The sequence below is a fragment of the Phallusia mammillata genome, chromosome 4 (genome assembly GCF_965637545.1).
Source record: "Phallusia mammillata chromosome 4, kaPhaMamm4.hap1.1, whole genome shotgun sequence".
Taxonomy (NCBI): Eukaryota; Metazoa; Chordata; class Ascidiacea; order Phlebobranchia; family Ascidiidae; genus Phallusia; species Phallusia mammillata.
In genome coordinates, this window is record NC_137255.1 from 15,026,830 (window position 1) to 15,040,736 (window position 13,907).

General features: G+C 40.7%; 3 protein-coding genes across 3 annotated transcripts; all 3 read right to left on the reverse strand.

Annotated features, from left to right (window-relative positions):
* Positions 1-3,389: 3,389 nt before the first annotated feature.
* On the reverse strand, positions 3,390-5,729 carry LOC145223503 (cytochrome P450 2U1-like). Its single transcript, XM_080089916.1, has 9 exons — positions 5,478-5,729; positions 5,278-5,423; positions 5,120-5,222; positions 4,935-5,044; positions 4,470-4,582; positions 4,295-4,407; positions 4,072-4,216; positions 3,774-3,937; positions 3,390-3,707 (listed from the first exon to the last, which is right to left on the reverse strand). The coding sequence occupies exons 1-9, from the start codon at positions 5,727-5,729 to the stop codon at positions 3,390-3,392; spliced, it is 1,464 nt and encodes a 487-aa protein (XP_079946042.1).
* A 5,301-nt stretch (positions 5,730-11,030) lies between these two features.
* LOC145223504 (uncharacterized) lies at positions 11,031-12,043 on the reverse strand. Its single transcript, XM_080089917.1, has 2 exons — positions 11,812-12,043; positions 11,031-11,749 (listed from the first exon to the last, which is right to left on the reverse strand). The coding sequence occupies exons 1-2, from the start codon at positions 12,041-12,043 to the stop codon at positions 11,031-11,033; spliced, it is 951 nt and encodes a 316-aa protein (XP_079946043.1).
* Positions 12,044-12,297: 254 nt separating this feature from the next.
* LOC145223505 (uncharacterized) lies at positions 12,298-13,583 on the reverse strand. The gene is made up of 2 exons (XM_080089918.1): positions 13,562-13,583; positions 12,298-13,451 (listed from the first exon to the last, which is right to left on the reverse strand). The coding sequence occupies exons 1-2, from the start codon at positions 13,581-13,583 to the stop codon at positions 12,298-12,300; spliced, it is 1,176 nt and encodes a 391-aa protein (XP_079946044.1).
* Positions 13,584-13,907: the final 324 nt, after the last annotated feature.

The following is a 13,907-nucleotide window of genomic DNA, read 5'->3' on the forward strand; positions in this document are numbered from 1 at the left end:
TGGTACTATCAAATGTCTATCTGTTATTCTATAAGATGTTTTTGCTTTTATCACGTGCATGATTTTACTTCGACACCACAAATTGAGCTTTTGGGTCATGTTTTTAACTTTACTTTTCACTTCGGTTGTGGCTACTATGTTTTCGAACAGCCTAATCCATACCGGGTTGTTGGCAATATCGGTAGGGTTAATCATACATAAGCACCGACCTAATGTACTTTGTTGTCTCGCATTTCGAGTGGTCAAGATGAAGCGCACAACGCCAACACTCCTCTGGGTTCTTTTCAACCTTTTTCAACGCCGATGGACGTTTCAGCGGAATAGCGTTTATCTTGGTTGGACTTCGTCGAGCAGCTGCGGTGCCAGGAGGTGAGGCTGACAAGGGGGGTGCCGAAACAAAACCGCGATATTCAACCGTTCGCTCCCCCCTAGATGCCTGTCAAGGGTGAATTTCAAAATTGTGAACGATGTCTTTGTTTGACACATCTAGGCTTATTGATGTTGTACAAGATATAAAAGCAAACTGTATGTTTAATAACGGGTGGCCTCGCTTTGTGCTTCAGATTGACAAGGTTACCGACGCACCTAATCATTGGGAATATGATCTGCTTTGCGGGGCGTCAAAAGCCGAGCGGCTTTTGTAACGAAGCCTTTCGTCGCGCGGCGAAACAATGCTACGTTCCATATTTAGAGACCACATTTTCTTGCTATTATCTTTACAACAGAACCATAAAGGTGTTTTATATACAACATAACAATAAGTTAAAATGTTTTTTGTTGAACACATTTGATTTGTAGAAAATAATTAAATGTATCTTCTCTATCCACGATGGCAGGTAAGGATTTTGAAATTTTCAACAGTCACTTTAAAAAAAACAGAATTTCTGTCACACAAAACATGCCAAAAACAATAGAAGAACGGCATTATTTGTACAATTACATCATAACGACGTAAACAACAGGCCACATTCAGCTAATCAAACGACCGCGAGACTATGTTAAAGCTATCTGTTTACGAAAAGCTTGTTTGTGATTCGGTTTACATGAGGCGCCAAAGGTTGTTCCTGTAGCTCTCACTATACAAGTGGACAATGTTACAAAGGCAAGTAAACATACGATGTGTCAGAACGACAACACAAACGTAAATCTGCTTTGTATCGTTGTACACAATATGGGAGACAAGAGACATAAAAACATGTCCATACCCACCCACACTGACGGGTGTATCGCGGGCAACCGTTCGGTGTCTTCCAAGGTGCTGCGAACAAAATAAGGCGGCAAACCCGCATGACTGAAAGACGATTCTGGCCTGGCTGATGTGACTTGATTGTACGTTCCTAAAAAAAAAAACTTATTTCGACCATAGCAAAATATAGTCTACAATAAATCAAACGTGTAACGCATGCCTTGAGACAAGCCCGGGAATCTTGCTGTATATGAGGTTGTTGTGGTTTGTTGGTAAACCTCAAGGACGCCTGCGCCGTCTTGGTTAGCAAGGCGCGGAAGAGAAAGGTCCCGGCCCTCTCTAGGTATGGCAGCCATTTCTCCGTACTCTCTGCACAAAATTGCAAACAAAAAACATTTCAGTCATACCGTTAACTGATAAACACATACTCGGTAGTGTGGTAAAGAGTCGAAGAGCATCTGGCTCCAACTTCTCTTTGCTGGTCGGGAGCACCGATAACGGGACTACTTCTGGGTGCACTAGGCTGTGGGGGCTGGTTGCTGAACGCAGACAAAAAGCGGTTAGCCGTAAATGTAGTGCTTTGCTCAGTGCTTTTGACCGCCGAACGAGTTCGACGTCTGACTATTCGCGGGCTACTTTCCGATGTAACCAAGCGTTTTACTACAAAGCCATCGTCGCTTCTGTAACCAGTATCACTGCGAATCCGCTGGGGAGTGGAACCATCAGTTTTTAATCCTTTGTTGCCCCGACTTGGTGGAATAGGCGGCTTGCTGTCGTTTTCTAACAACGTCGAAACTGTCGCACCTGTGATCCCAAGTGAAACTGAATTGGTATTCGTTGCTGCGTCAGAGGTCGTCTTTCGCACAAAAGCCCTCTTGCTCTTATTTTCCTTATGCGAGTCCACTTTTCCCGACTCGTAATTGTCTGCCGCTGAGTCTTTCTTTGACCTGAATACCATCTCCAATTCGATTAGATCAAAGTTTATGAATCGCACACTTCACATTTCCAGCAACCCGGAACGACTTAGCGGATCGCCTGTCACATTTGAAAGTCGATCCCGAGTCAGATATCTCGTCCGCGCATACCGACATAATCAGCACAGAATTGCTGGTACCCGGCCCACCAGCCTACAGTGCAGAACGTTTGTAATTTATTTTCCAGAACGGGGAATTTGTATAATTTTTTCTAATCCGAACATTCTTGTCTTCGCTACACCAAATGTCGACGTGTTTGATGTTTCTGGAACGCTATAAGGTTTTTAATTTGGCAAATGCATGTAGAACGTCTATGTAGTTGTTTGCGAGGTATTTATTGGCAGCAGGCAGGGAACATAATTTAATAAATTGAGATTGTACACAAAACCCCGTTTGTGCACATACATATCTCTTATGACGTGATGTAGCCTATGGTTTGGAGATTTAACATGACTGAAAATGACCGACAGGTTGGTATTGTTTTGTGACACGCTAGAAAAATGACGTCACGGCAATCTGGTAAAGGTGTGATGATGTAATCTTTTTTTCAGATTAGATAAATTTAACCTATACAACCTTGCGCATCTTTGACGACAAGTTAAATCCAACAACAATCCCATAATGCTCATTTAATCTATCATTTATAAGTCTAATAACCAATATACCGGACCAAATAGACGTAAAAAGCAACATGGTTTATCATTTCAACTGTCATTTGTTCCAGAACAACAACAACAAAACTGGAAATGAAAGGCATTTAGTTTCTTTTACCAATTATTTTACCCACTTTATGCGGGGTATTTTTAAATCAATGTAGGGCCAAATTTTGGGCGCATTCTTGCATTATATTGTTCCAAACAAAGTGGTTTGATGAAAAAACAAACGCATGTTTATTAACTTGGAGCAAAGGATGAAAATGGAAATCATGCCTCAAACATTAAACCTTACATGTCACACTACAAGATAAACAAAACAAAAACAGTTGAGCGTTAACTTCCGACAAACGTGTTATGAGTTGAGCAACACATTTCCCCGTTTTTGTGCAATGAGTGATGACGCTCAATTCAAAACAACATTACGGACTTTCCAAACAATTCACTTACTCACACACGTGCCGACAGCCCGATAAATCGATTATTTACAAAGTTATTCAACAGCAGAAACAAAAGGTAAAAAATTTCGAGACTAAATGTTTATGCACAGTTTTTACTCGACTACTATGTGCCTTGTTAAAACTGTCGTTCTTTGGCAACAATTTTGTACTCGAGTGGAGCGAACACACTGCCCACGGTGCCCTTCTCAATTTCAGGAAGATTTCCTTCTTCTGGAAGGAACTCGAAGCATTGAACCATTGATGTAATGAAGAAAAACAGTTCAGTTTTTGCTAATTGCTCCCCAACGCAATGTCGAGGTCCAGCTGAAAAAGCCATGACGAAATTTGACTTTACAAATTGTCCGCCAGCATCCAAATGTCGCTCGGGTTTAAATTTTTCTGGTTCGTCCCACAAGTTTGGATCGTTGTGGACTGCCCAAATGTTTGGTACAACCTGCGTTTTTAAACTTGATACTATACATTCATTGCTGTTTCTTATACACATTTAAACAAAACTTACAACTGTTCTCTTCGGAATGCAAAATCCTGCCACTTCAACGTCCTGGGAAGTACAATGGGGTAAACTTAAAGGAACCAAAGTGCGATAACGTTGCACTTCTTGAATAAAGGCGAATGTGTAAGACATTTCATCTTTTATTGACATTGAAGGTTTGCCATCCTCACCTGCATATCAAAAATCAACTGTTTTAAAGGTTCGCGAATTTGACTTTCACGTGATATTTCATTCACCATCTTTCTTTACAATTTTCATCAAATATATATATACCAACACAAAATACATTTATACTTTCACATACCAAGAACCGTTACGATTTCCCTGTACAACTTATTTTGAGTTTCTGGATAATGAATAAGGCATAGTAGCGCCCAGCGTAAAGTGCTGGTTGTGGTTTCAGTTCCAGCTTCGAATAGATCCCTGATGTAATGTAGAAGTTGTTCCATCTATTGCAAACGACATAAAATTTCTTGCGAAACATGATAAACATATACAATTTGTGGATGTTTTTCTAATCAAGTTACAGTAAAAGTTTCCTTTTCCTGGTGCATCTCATCAAGATAAGCGTCGATAAAATCTCGAATGTCATTTTTCTGGAAAGTCGAATTGTGTTGCTTTACTTCTTTTTCAAAATCATCTGCAGCAATGATGAGTATACTTTGAGGCTCAAGCAACAGACAATTTAACATGTTTGCTTACCAATCAGACGTCCGACATCGCTTTTGAGATCATTTACCATTCGCGAACCAGGAGGAAAGTGTCGTAACCAAGGCATAAAAACAAGCAACATGAACATTCCTGTAGTTTGGAACCTTTACATGTAAAATCTATTTTGTAGATACATATGTTACTTTATTGGTTATTAGAATGGGCGACAACGCTTCTTCGAAGGCGTTTGCAATTGGTGTACGATAGATAGTTCATACCAAACTTTGCTATAACCCTCTGTTAACGACCAACTTGCGTAATTTTGCGGTTTGTGTCTGTAAAATATGCCATCTTTAACATAAAACCCTTTTTTTAGTGGACAGCAGCAATTAATAGCCTATGTACTATAAACTTCTGAACGTTTGTTAATTATTGCTATTCAAGCCCTTTATTTTTTCACACAAAGTAATATTTACAGTTAGATTGCGCCAGGTGCATCAAAATATATAAACCAACCGTTTGTCCATGTCCCTGAGAAGTCCGGTAAACCAAGGATCGCCATAATCAAAACGACGACCGAATACAACTCCACAAATCACGTTAGAAACTGTGTTTGACACTGTCCTCTAAAAAATACACGGTAAGTATTTAAAACTATTAAGGGTACATTAAAAATGCTATTAAAATTATTTGTGCCATACATTAATAAAAAATGGCTTTCCACTTTGTTTCCGAATTTCCTTGTTCATATAAGCAGCCTCCTCCAATACGCGTGCTTCCATGCCCTTCTTGCCCATGCCAAACCTGAAAACCAGATATTATTCAAACATACCAATTAACAAAGTTTACTTCTAATTACCCGCGAAGAGTCATCAAACCAAACTTCCTTTGCAACTTCCATTTTTTTCCGTAATCAAGGAAAGAAAGTCCGTTACCCGAGGCGAGGTCCAGAAACGACGGCATAGGTGGCCGTCCTGAAAATGAATCACCTTTTAACACCAAAGCCTGCAAAAATTAAAATACTGAACAACACATTTTCTTTTTGCGCGAGCATCATACCTGTTGAATAGCTTCGTAGTCGTTGAGGACGACCCAGTCTTGGGGACCAAAGCGAACCGACATGATTGAGCCGTATGTACTTTTCCAATTTGCTATGGTTCGCTCTGGGTAAGAACCAAGAAAGGGAACAACCCCGACAAAAGGAAATCCCCTTGGACCGGGTGGAAATTTACTGGGTCTGTAAAACCAGCGATAAATCCCCACAGCAATAACGATGAAAACGGACAATGTCGTAAAATTGCAACCTTCCATCATTTAGTTATGTAGTAAGTAATAAAAAGTGACTATAGTTAAGGGTATTGAGACACTTTCTTTACACAAATAAAACCTTGTTATGTTTGAGGATACCGCATTAAGTGCTGACCGATACAGACATTATAACGAAATTGATAAAAGTTTACTTGCAAACTAAAAGATATGCTGCAAAAACCGAAATCCAGAACTATAATTTTAGTCTTGTTAATGCAGTGGTTCCCAACCTTTGTGTAGTCACGGTCCCCTTTTATAAATTTTATCGGTCCGCGGACCCCCTACGTAATTTAATCTTTTTTTCGTTTCCCGCATTATATATACAGTACGTTATTATACCTTCGTTTTTGGGGGGCAAAATTTTAATCAACCTTCACAGTCCGTTAATCTCAATAAAGTTCTGTATTGTAGCAGTCAATGAACTAAAAGAGATAAAATTTTCTAGTGTACAATACCTAAAACAAAGCACAAAGAATTCTATTGTCAATGTGTGTTGTGATGTCACAATGGAGGTAACAATCACAAGTTTTCCTCATCCAAGGGTTTGATTAACAGTTCGCACCTATATACAGGATTGTAAAAACGGTTTGGGAACTTAAAATATCGTATTGTTGTTAATGCTGCTACAAATGTTTGCCTCCACGGACCCCCTGAAACCGTCTCACGGACCCCTTGGGGGTCCGCGAACCCCAGGTTGGGAACCACTGTGTTAATGTGAATAAAGCGCTCATTCTGAATGTTCAGTGTATTAAAACGAAATATAAATGTCCCTTGCCTTTCTATGATTACAAAGAATAATCTAAAATCGCTAAAATATGCCTTGCTCTTTAAGCAGCGGTCTTCGTAAAAATACTTCTAGTTTTCTTTCTTATGTCGCATTCTTGTTGCGCAACTGTGTTGTCGTAGTATGGAAATTATTCCACCATTGTGGTCACATCATTTGTTTGGTCGTGTTTCACAGCATGATGCGCCATCATAGAAATGAGCTTAGACGCAATACCCCCAATGATGTTCGTTAAGTCATGTTTATTGATGCCATGTTTACAGCCAAGCCATTGACCGTAGAGCGTAGACCATCAATATTGCAAAACGGCATCATCCAGCTCTATCACGATACAAACAAACACAGTTTTGCATTTACAGTTTTGTGTATTTAAACCACATCATTGTCTAAATACAAGTTAAACAACTACCAGTGCCTAAGTGTAGAATTCACGTATTCTTGCAATATTCTACCTTACAGGCTCTTGACTGGAGAAACAAAATAGTCGGTTTTAAGTTGCACTTTAATATTTGGTTAAGTGTTTTCAAACATATTTTTGACCACCCCAACCAAAACGACAGAAGGTCAGAAACGAAACACAACAAAGTTACGCTGCCTCAAGTAAGCATATAGCTTGCAAATATCGCGCGTTTATACAGCTCTCGCGGTGCGAACGAGAACATTCTGGCAGCTTCATCACTATGAGGATAATTTTGAAAGATTGGTGTGAAAAATAAAAGTAAAGTTAGAGAACCATACATGATACAAAAAACGCTGTTTTGCATTTCTCTCATATCCAATTTTGGTTATTTATTCCGACCAAATGGCTGTGTAACATGCAAGTTAAAGAAGACGATAAGATTGTTTAAATTTTAAAAAATGGCAAGGCCAATCACATCGAAGAGCGATGCAGGCGATTGATTTCGGTTGGTCATTGTGGTTTCTGAAGAGTTGAGTCTGATAATTTGAGTCAGACTCTGATTGTTATGTCATCCTAGAAATCATGGACAAAAAGAAGTGTCGGAATGTGTTGTTCTTGACTAACGAAACATGACCGGCCTACTACCGTGTCTTTGAAATGATCAACAAATCGATGTGGCGTTATTTTAGAACTCAAACATTGTTTGCAAATAAGTGAGTACCCAGGAAGGAGGTTCAAAAATGATCATGAAGTTTTGGAATCAAAATGTTAGCCTATTTGTTCAAATATGTTAAAAGAATTACGAACGAGTTCAAGTCTTTACTCTTTAGGTTGTTGTTTAGACATTAGCTAAAGTGCAATCTGGCATGCTAATCTTATTAACTTAACATGTAACGCGCCTTTTCAGTTCGGTATAGACCTGCAGTTAAACAGTTGTTGCAAAGTTTATTTACAGTATAAAATCGGACATATAAAAGTCGACGGGTAAAACACCTCTGACCGTCATCACCACCAACCACGACTCACACGTGCATTCCCTGCCACGTCGAGTATCGCCACGTACAGAAAGAACACTGGGGGCGCCACAGAGCATATGTGACGTAATATTTATGTAACACACTCCCCCCTCCACAAAACATAGAATGTCCACATTCGATAGTACAAACACGTACAGAGGCGAAGTTCGGAAATACAACTACATTAGGCCACTGTTTTACATTTGTCAACACATTCTTATAAAAAGAGATTGAACTTAACACACATGAAATAATAAATTGACATAGAATAAACGATGAATTGACACAGAATAAATAAACAAACAAGGTGGTAAGTGCATGTTTAGAACAATTATAACTTAATGAAAACAACTACAATGTGAAAACAATTACAAAAACATAGGACGTAGTGAACAAAGAAGAAAGCATTGATGTGCAAAAATTGAAACACCATGTCGTAACACAAAAAAGGACAAAGCACAAGAAATCCGTCAAACAAAAACAAGACATAAATTTAATTTATGCAAACAAGACATTAATTTAGTTTGCTTTTGACTACAAACAAGGTGCACAACTTTTGACTACAAACAAGGTGCATTTAGGGAAATATTTAAACAACACATACAAGTAAACACATACAATTATTGAATCTCAACGGCGGGGTAAAATGTAGGCCGACGAACATTACGCCGTGGGCTTGTATGCACGCGCTCTGCACACTGTGGCGTATTTTTACGTGGTGCAAAGTACGCTCCTGGAGGCGGAAAATTATGCACATTCTTGTGTTTTTCGACCATCTGTTCGCCATCGTCCACATCCTCGTGATCGTAACTGTTGTGTCGACTAAAATCGCCCCTACTCGGTTTTAGCCTATTGAAATGCACAACCTGTTCTTTTCTTCGGTGATCTCTTATCGTGTAGTTCACTGGTGAATTGACACGTACAACGGTATAGGGGCCCTTGTACGGCATGTGGAATTTATTCTTCTCATCTGTTCTGAGGACTTGATCGCGGAGCAGAACCACATCGCCGATACCATAGGTCACATTTTGAGCTTTTTTGTCATACCGTTCTTTCATCTGTCTTCTTCGATGATCGAGTCACCGCTTCACAACATCGTGGACAAGACGCATTCTCTCCTGGAGATCTGTAACATTACGAGTTGTGGGTTGAACTAAAGGGTTACCCTGTAATAAGTCAGCAGGTAGGCGTAACTCCTTTTTTTTTTCGTTCAACCCCTCCGTTACTAGAAGGCATATAAGGAGTTGTTCGAGTCTTTTTGCACCCGAGTATGTTAACTAATTCCTTGAAAAGAAGGCTTTCAAAATTTCCGCCCTGATCTGAATGAATTTGGTTAGGGACACCATGAACAGTAAACCACCTGTGGTAGAGGATATGGGCGGTTTCCTCTGCCGTCATGGTCAACATGGGCCACGCTTGCATATACTTGGTATAAATATCGCACGCTAAAAGGATGTACCTGTATCCTTTGTGTGTGGTTGGCAATCCTCCAAGAATGTCGATTTCAATTCTTTGCATTGGCTCGTTCTCAGTGGACGGTACTAACGGGGCTCGGGGTTTTCGTGCTGGAAGCTTTCGAATGTCACACGTTGGACATGATAAACAGTAAGTTTCAGCAAACTTGTTCATTCTCGGCCAATAAAATCGAGTTGAAACCCTTCCTAAGGTACGTTGCATTCCCATGTGGCCATCACCATGTTGGTGATCGTGCAGAAGGGACAGTACCTCATTACGCAAACTCACAGGCACCAACAGTTGCGTATATTTGCCGAGCGGCTCCTTTTCACATCTGCGATGTAAACAGTGATTTTGTGATACAATTTGACCAAATATTCCCCAATAATGCCGAATTTCGCTGCTTATCCGCTTTACACGTTTAAAAGGTGGTCTGTGGCCCTGTTCACACCACTCAACAAGTTTCCCTAGAGTTTGGTCACCTTTTTGCTGAGAAACAATAAATTCTCGACTCCAACCTAAATTCTCCCCGAGGTCAAGAGTGGCTATACAGGCTCTTTGCACAAGGCGGCTTCGTCATCATTAGCAGTTTTAAAGGGAAATACCTCGTCCATTTCCCTGTCATTATCAGTTTCATATTCTCGACGACTTAATGCGTCAGCGTTTGCATGCTTTGACCCAGGCCGATGAACCAATTCAAAATTAAATGATGATAAAATCTCGAACCAACGCGAACACTGACCATAAGTCTCCTTTGACTGCCAAAGCCACCGAAGTGAAGCATGATCCGTACGCAATAAGAAAGGCTTGTCGAGGTAGCATTGAAACTGCTTTACAGCATACACCACAGCTAGAAGTTCTTTTCTTGTCGTGGAATAGTTTTTCTCGCACTTTGTGAGAGACCTTCCACCAAATGCAACCGGATGCTCACTTCCGTTTACAATCTGCGATAAAACACAACCAACAGCTAAATTTGAGGCATCGGTATCAAGTATGAACTTTTTGTTATAATCCGGATAGCACAAAATAGGGTCGGAAACCAACTTGGACTTGAGATTACAAAAAGCAGCCTGACATACTTCAGACCAAACAAACTTCCGGTTAATTTGCTTGGTTAACTCGTATAGTGGAGATGCCAGTTTAGCAAAGTCCTTCACGAACTTTCGGTAGTATGATGCTAGGCCTAAGAATTGTCGGACTTCTCTAACCGTCCGAGGCTGGGGCCATTCCTTCACTGCCTTAACGTGATTAGGGTCACATTTTACACCATCTTTGGAAACCACATGTCCCAAGAATTTTACTTCCTGTTTAAAGATTTGGCATTTAATAGGTTTGAGAGTCAGTCCACTTGTAATTAGACGCCCTAAAACATTGTCAAGGCGGGATAAGTGCTCATCGAACGTTTTAGCATAAATTATGATATCGTCCAAATAAGCCAATGCCCCATTCCATTTGATACCGTTTAAGACGATGCGCATAAGGTGCTGAAACGTTGCAGGCGCGTTAGACAAACCAAATGGCATAACGTTGAACTGGAATAAGCCACGATGACATGTAAAAGCAGTCTTTTCTTTATCTTGATCGTCGACAGCAATTTGCCAGTATCCGGAGTTCAAATCTAAAGTGGAAAAATATTGACAACCCGACAATTAGTCTATGCTGTCATCCACACGCGGCAAAGGGTAGCTACATTTTCTAGTGCAGTTGTTAACAGCACGATAATCAATACAAAATCGTGTGGTTCCGTCTTTCTTTTTTACCAAAACGATTGGACTTGACCAAGGAGAGTCGGAGTGACTGATTACATCACGCTCTTGCATTTCGTCAATTAAATCATTTACTTTACGTTTATGAGTTTCTGAAATGCGCCTTGGCTGTTGCCTAATGGGTGCTGCTGTTCCAGTGTCAATCTTATGACTAACGCGATTCGTTCGGCCAATATGATTTGCGGACAAAGAAAACGCAGAAAATCGTTTCGATATTACCTCAGATAATCTCTTCAGTTCAGTTGCATTAAGTCCAAGGTTATCCACTTGTAATTCCTGTAACAGCTTTAAGACATCGTTGTCACGGACATTCATCATCTGTTTTTCGGTTTTGGACGAGATACAAATAGTAAAGCCATTACAATAAGTCAAATCTCCCTCTCCGAAAATGGGAAAAAGCTTAGCCACATTTACACCACGCGGCAACAATTTCTCAGAATTGGTAAAGTTAGCAATCCTTACTCGTACGTGACCACCTTCGACCGAGGTAACCATGCTGGAGGGGCAAACCTCGTATTTGTTCACAACGTCTTGATTGCCTTCGGCGTACACGTCACAGCGAGCAAGCTCCGTTTTCCACTGAACAGAACCCGTAACTTCAACTTCATGAAAGGAGGTATTTTTAACGGTTCTGTTATTTTAACATCACACACATGAGACAAACCTGGTCTCGGTAATAATGGAAGTGTACCAGCGCCCGCAGTCAGGGTCATGTGTTCGTAATTTACTATACAGCGATGTTCTTGCAAATAATCAAGACCATGTATACAGGAGTCCGCCAACTGTGGAGATACCAGCACCCGAAACGCTGCTTCAACCCCCGCTACTTTCACTCGAAGAGTTGTGATCCCATCCAGGTCGATCGGTTTACCATTGGCCCCCACAATTGTGTACATGCTTGGGCAAGATGACAGGGTGCAACCAGACAAGCGATTAAACAAGGAACGCGAAATTACAGTCACTGCAGCGCCAGTGTCAATTAAGGCAGGGGTCGGCAACCTTTTTTGCACCGCGGACGGTTTTTGAAAGTGAAATTTTATCGCGGACCGGTCTTAAAAAACTACAAATATTTAGCAATAAAAACACCTAAGTTAGTTTATCATTCCCGGGATACATGGGCAAAATGTTTTAAACCGTTCCACAGGAAAAGTTATACGGCCCGGTAACGAACTCCTCGCGGACCGGTACCGGGCCGCGGACCGGCGGTTGCCGACCACTGAATTAGGGCATACACTGGGTGGGAATTTAGGCTATTCACAGAATAGCGACGTAGTTCTTGCGATAACGTGTCAATTCGGTACACGTCTCGTGAGAACCTAGGTTGATTAGAAATTGGCTCGTCGGTACTCTGTCTCTGGAAATAAGAGGCTTGACCGGTATAGTGTCTTTCTCGGCAATTTGCCCGAATATGACCTGGCTTGCCACATTGAAAGCATACAGGTTTGCTATTTGTACGGTTCTTACTGACAATAGAACCAACCTGTTGCTTGAGGTCTTGAAGCTCAAGGCGCAATTCTCCAATCAGCTTCAGCAACGCAGTTTGGCTTGATAAAGACTGTTCATTGGACACAGCCGCACATACACCTGTATTCTTGGGACCTTCTGGAAAAGAATCAGATTGATCTAAAACAATTTTACAGGCTGCTGAAAAAGATGGTTTCTCTTTACAGAAGTTTTCTTTCATAATTTTGTCAGCTAAAAGACGATTTTTTAAACCTCGGGTTAGTGCCAAGTAACAAAGTTCTTCTCTCAAATCGTCATTATCCGGACATGCTGCTTGACCCAGCCTAAAAAGTTCCATAACAAACCTTCTGTCGGGTTCATCGAACGTCTGCGTTCTTACCAGCAAGTCTTGCTTCGCCTTGTTTCTGAAAGCAGTGCCGCCGGTCACTTTAGTTGCAAGCGCCTTCAAGTCCGTATAATCAGCACTGTACAGGTCACTGCCGTTGGCTTGCTTCATATCAAACATTACCTCTTCTGGCAAGCTTGCCAAAAGTGCGTGGCGCTTTGCCGCGTCGTTTGCATCCACGCTTTGGCAGAAACTTTCAAAGCTTGCCAGAAAACGTAAAAAGTTGCCACCTTTATCAAAACGCGGTGGTGGATAATAAAAGTTTGTGTAAAAATTCCTCTCCCTGCAACAACTGATACAGGTCCTGGCGTGGTCGCCAATTTTGTAACGCACCTTTTTAGTTCGGTGTAGACCTGCAGTTAAACAGTTGTTGCAAAGTTTATTTACAGTATAAAATCGGACATATAAAAGTTGACGGGTAAAACACCTCTGACCGTCATCACCACCAACCACGACTCACACGTGCATTCCCTGCCACGTCGAGTATCGCCACGTACAGAAAGAACACTGGGGGCGCCACAGAGCATATGTGACGTAATATTTATGTAACAAACACACCACAAACTCTGCTTCGTATAGTTAAACATGCTGTTAAGGTCTATAGCTAATCTTCAAGGAGTAAAAGCTCTTCCAAAGAACATATGTTTATTTGCTTTGTATCTTTTAATCCGAGTTTATAAAGCACTTTTTTATTGATGTGACACAAAACGTAAATAACTTTGTGACGCAAAAAAGCAAAGTTTTATTTGGGTAAAACTCTGATAACAATCAATCTACACTTATGATTTTACACTCAATTGTAAAAACAGATACAATGTGCTGTTGTGTCTTTAAATACTTTTTAACGACAGTTAATACTTGTCAGCTATTTACATCTGCAAGAAAGATCTTATCATTCATTGTACATTTCC

Bases quoted from the DNA above. Each gene is read 5' to 3' on its own strand.
- LOC145223503 (XM_080089916.1), bottom strand. From the start codon at position 5,729: ATGGAAGGTTGCAATTTTACGACATTGTCCGTTTTCATCGTTATTGCT. The intron at 5,424-5,477 runs GTATGATGCTCG...TAATTTTTGCAG, and splicing joins ACTACGAAGCTATTCAACAG to GCTTTGGTGTTAAAAGGTGA. The intron at 3,708-3,773 runs GTAAGTTTTGTT...TTAAAAACGCAG, and splicing joins GCATTCCGAAGAGAACAGTT to GTTGTACCAAACATTTGGGC.
- LOC145223504 (XM_080089917.1), bottom strand. From the start codon at position 12,043: ATGTACACAATTGTGGGGGCCAATGGTAAACCGATCGACCTGGATGGG. The intron at 11,750-11,811 runs GTTTGTCTCATG...CCTTTCATGAAG, and splicing joins TCCATTATTACCGAGACCAG to TTGAAGTTACGGGTTCTGTT.
- LOC145223505 (XM_080089918.1), bottom strand. From the start codon at position 13,583: ATGTTTAACTATACGAAGCAGA. The intron at 13,452-13,561 runs GTTTGTGGTGTG...TGCACGTGTGAG, and splicing joins GTTTAACTATACGAAGCAGA to TCGTGGTTGGTGGTGATGAC.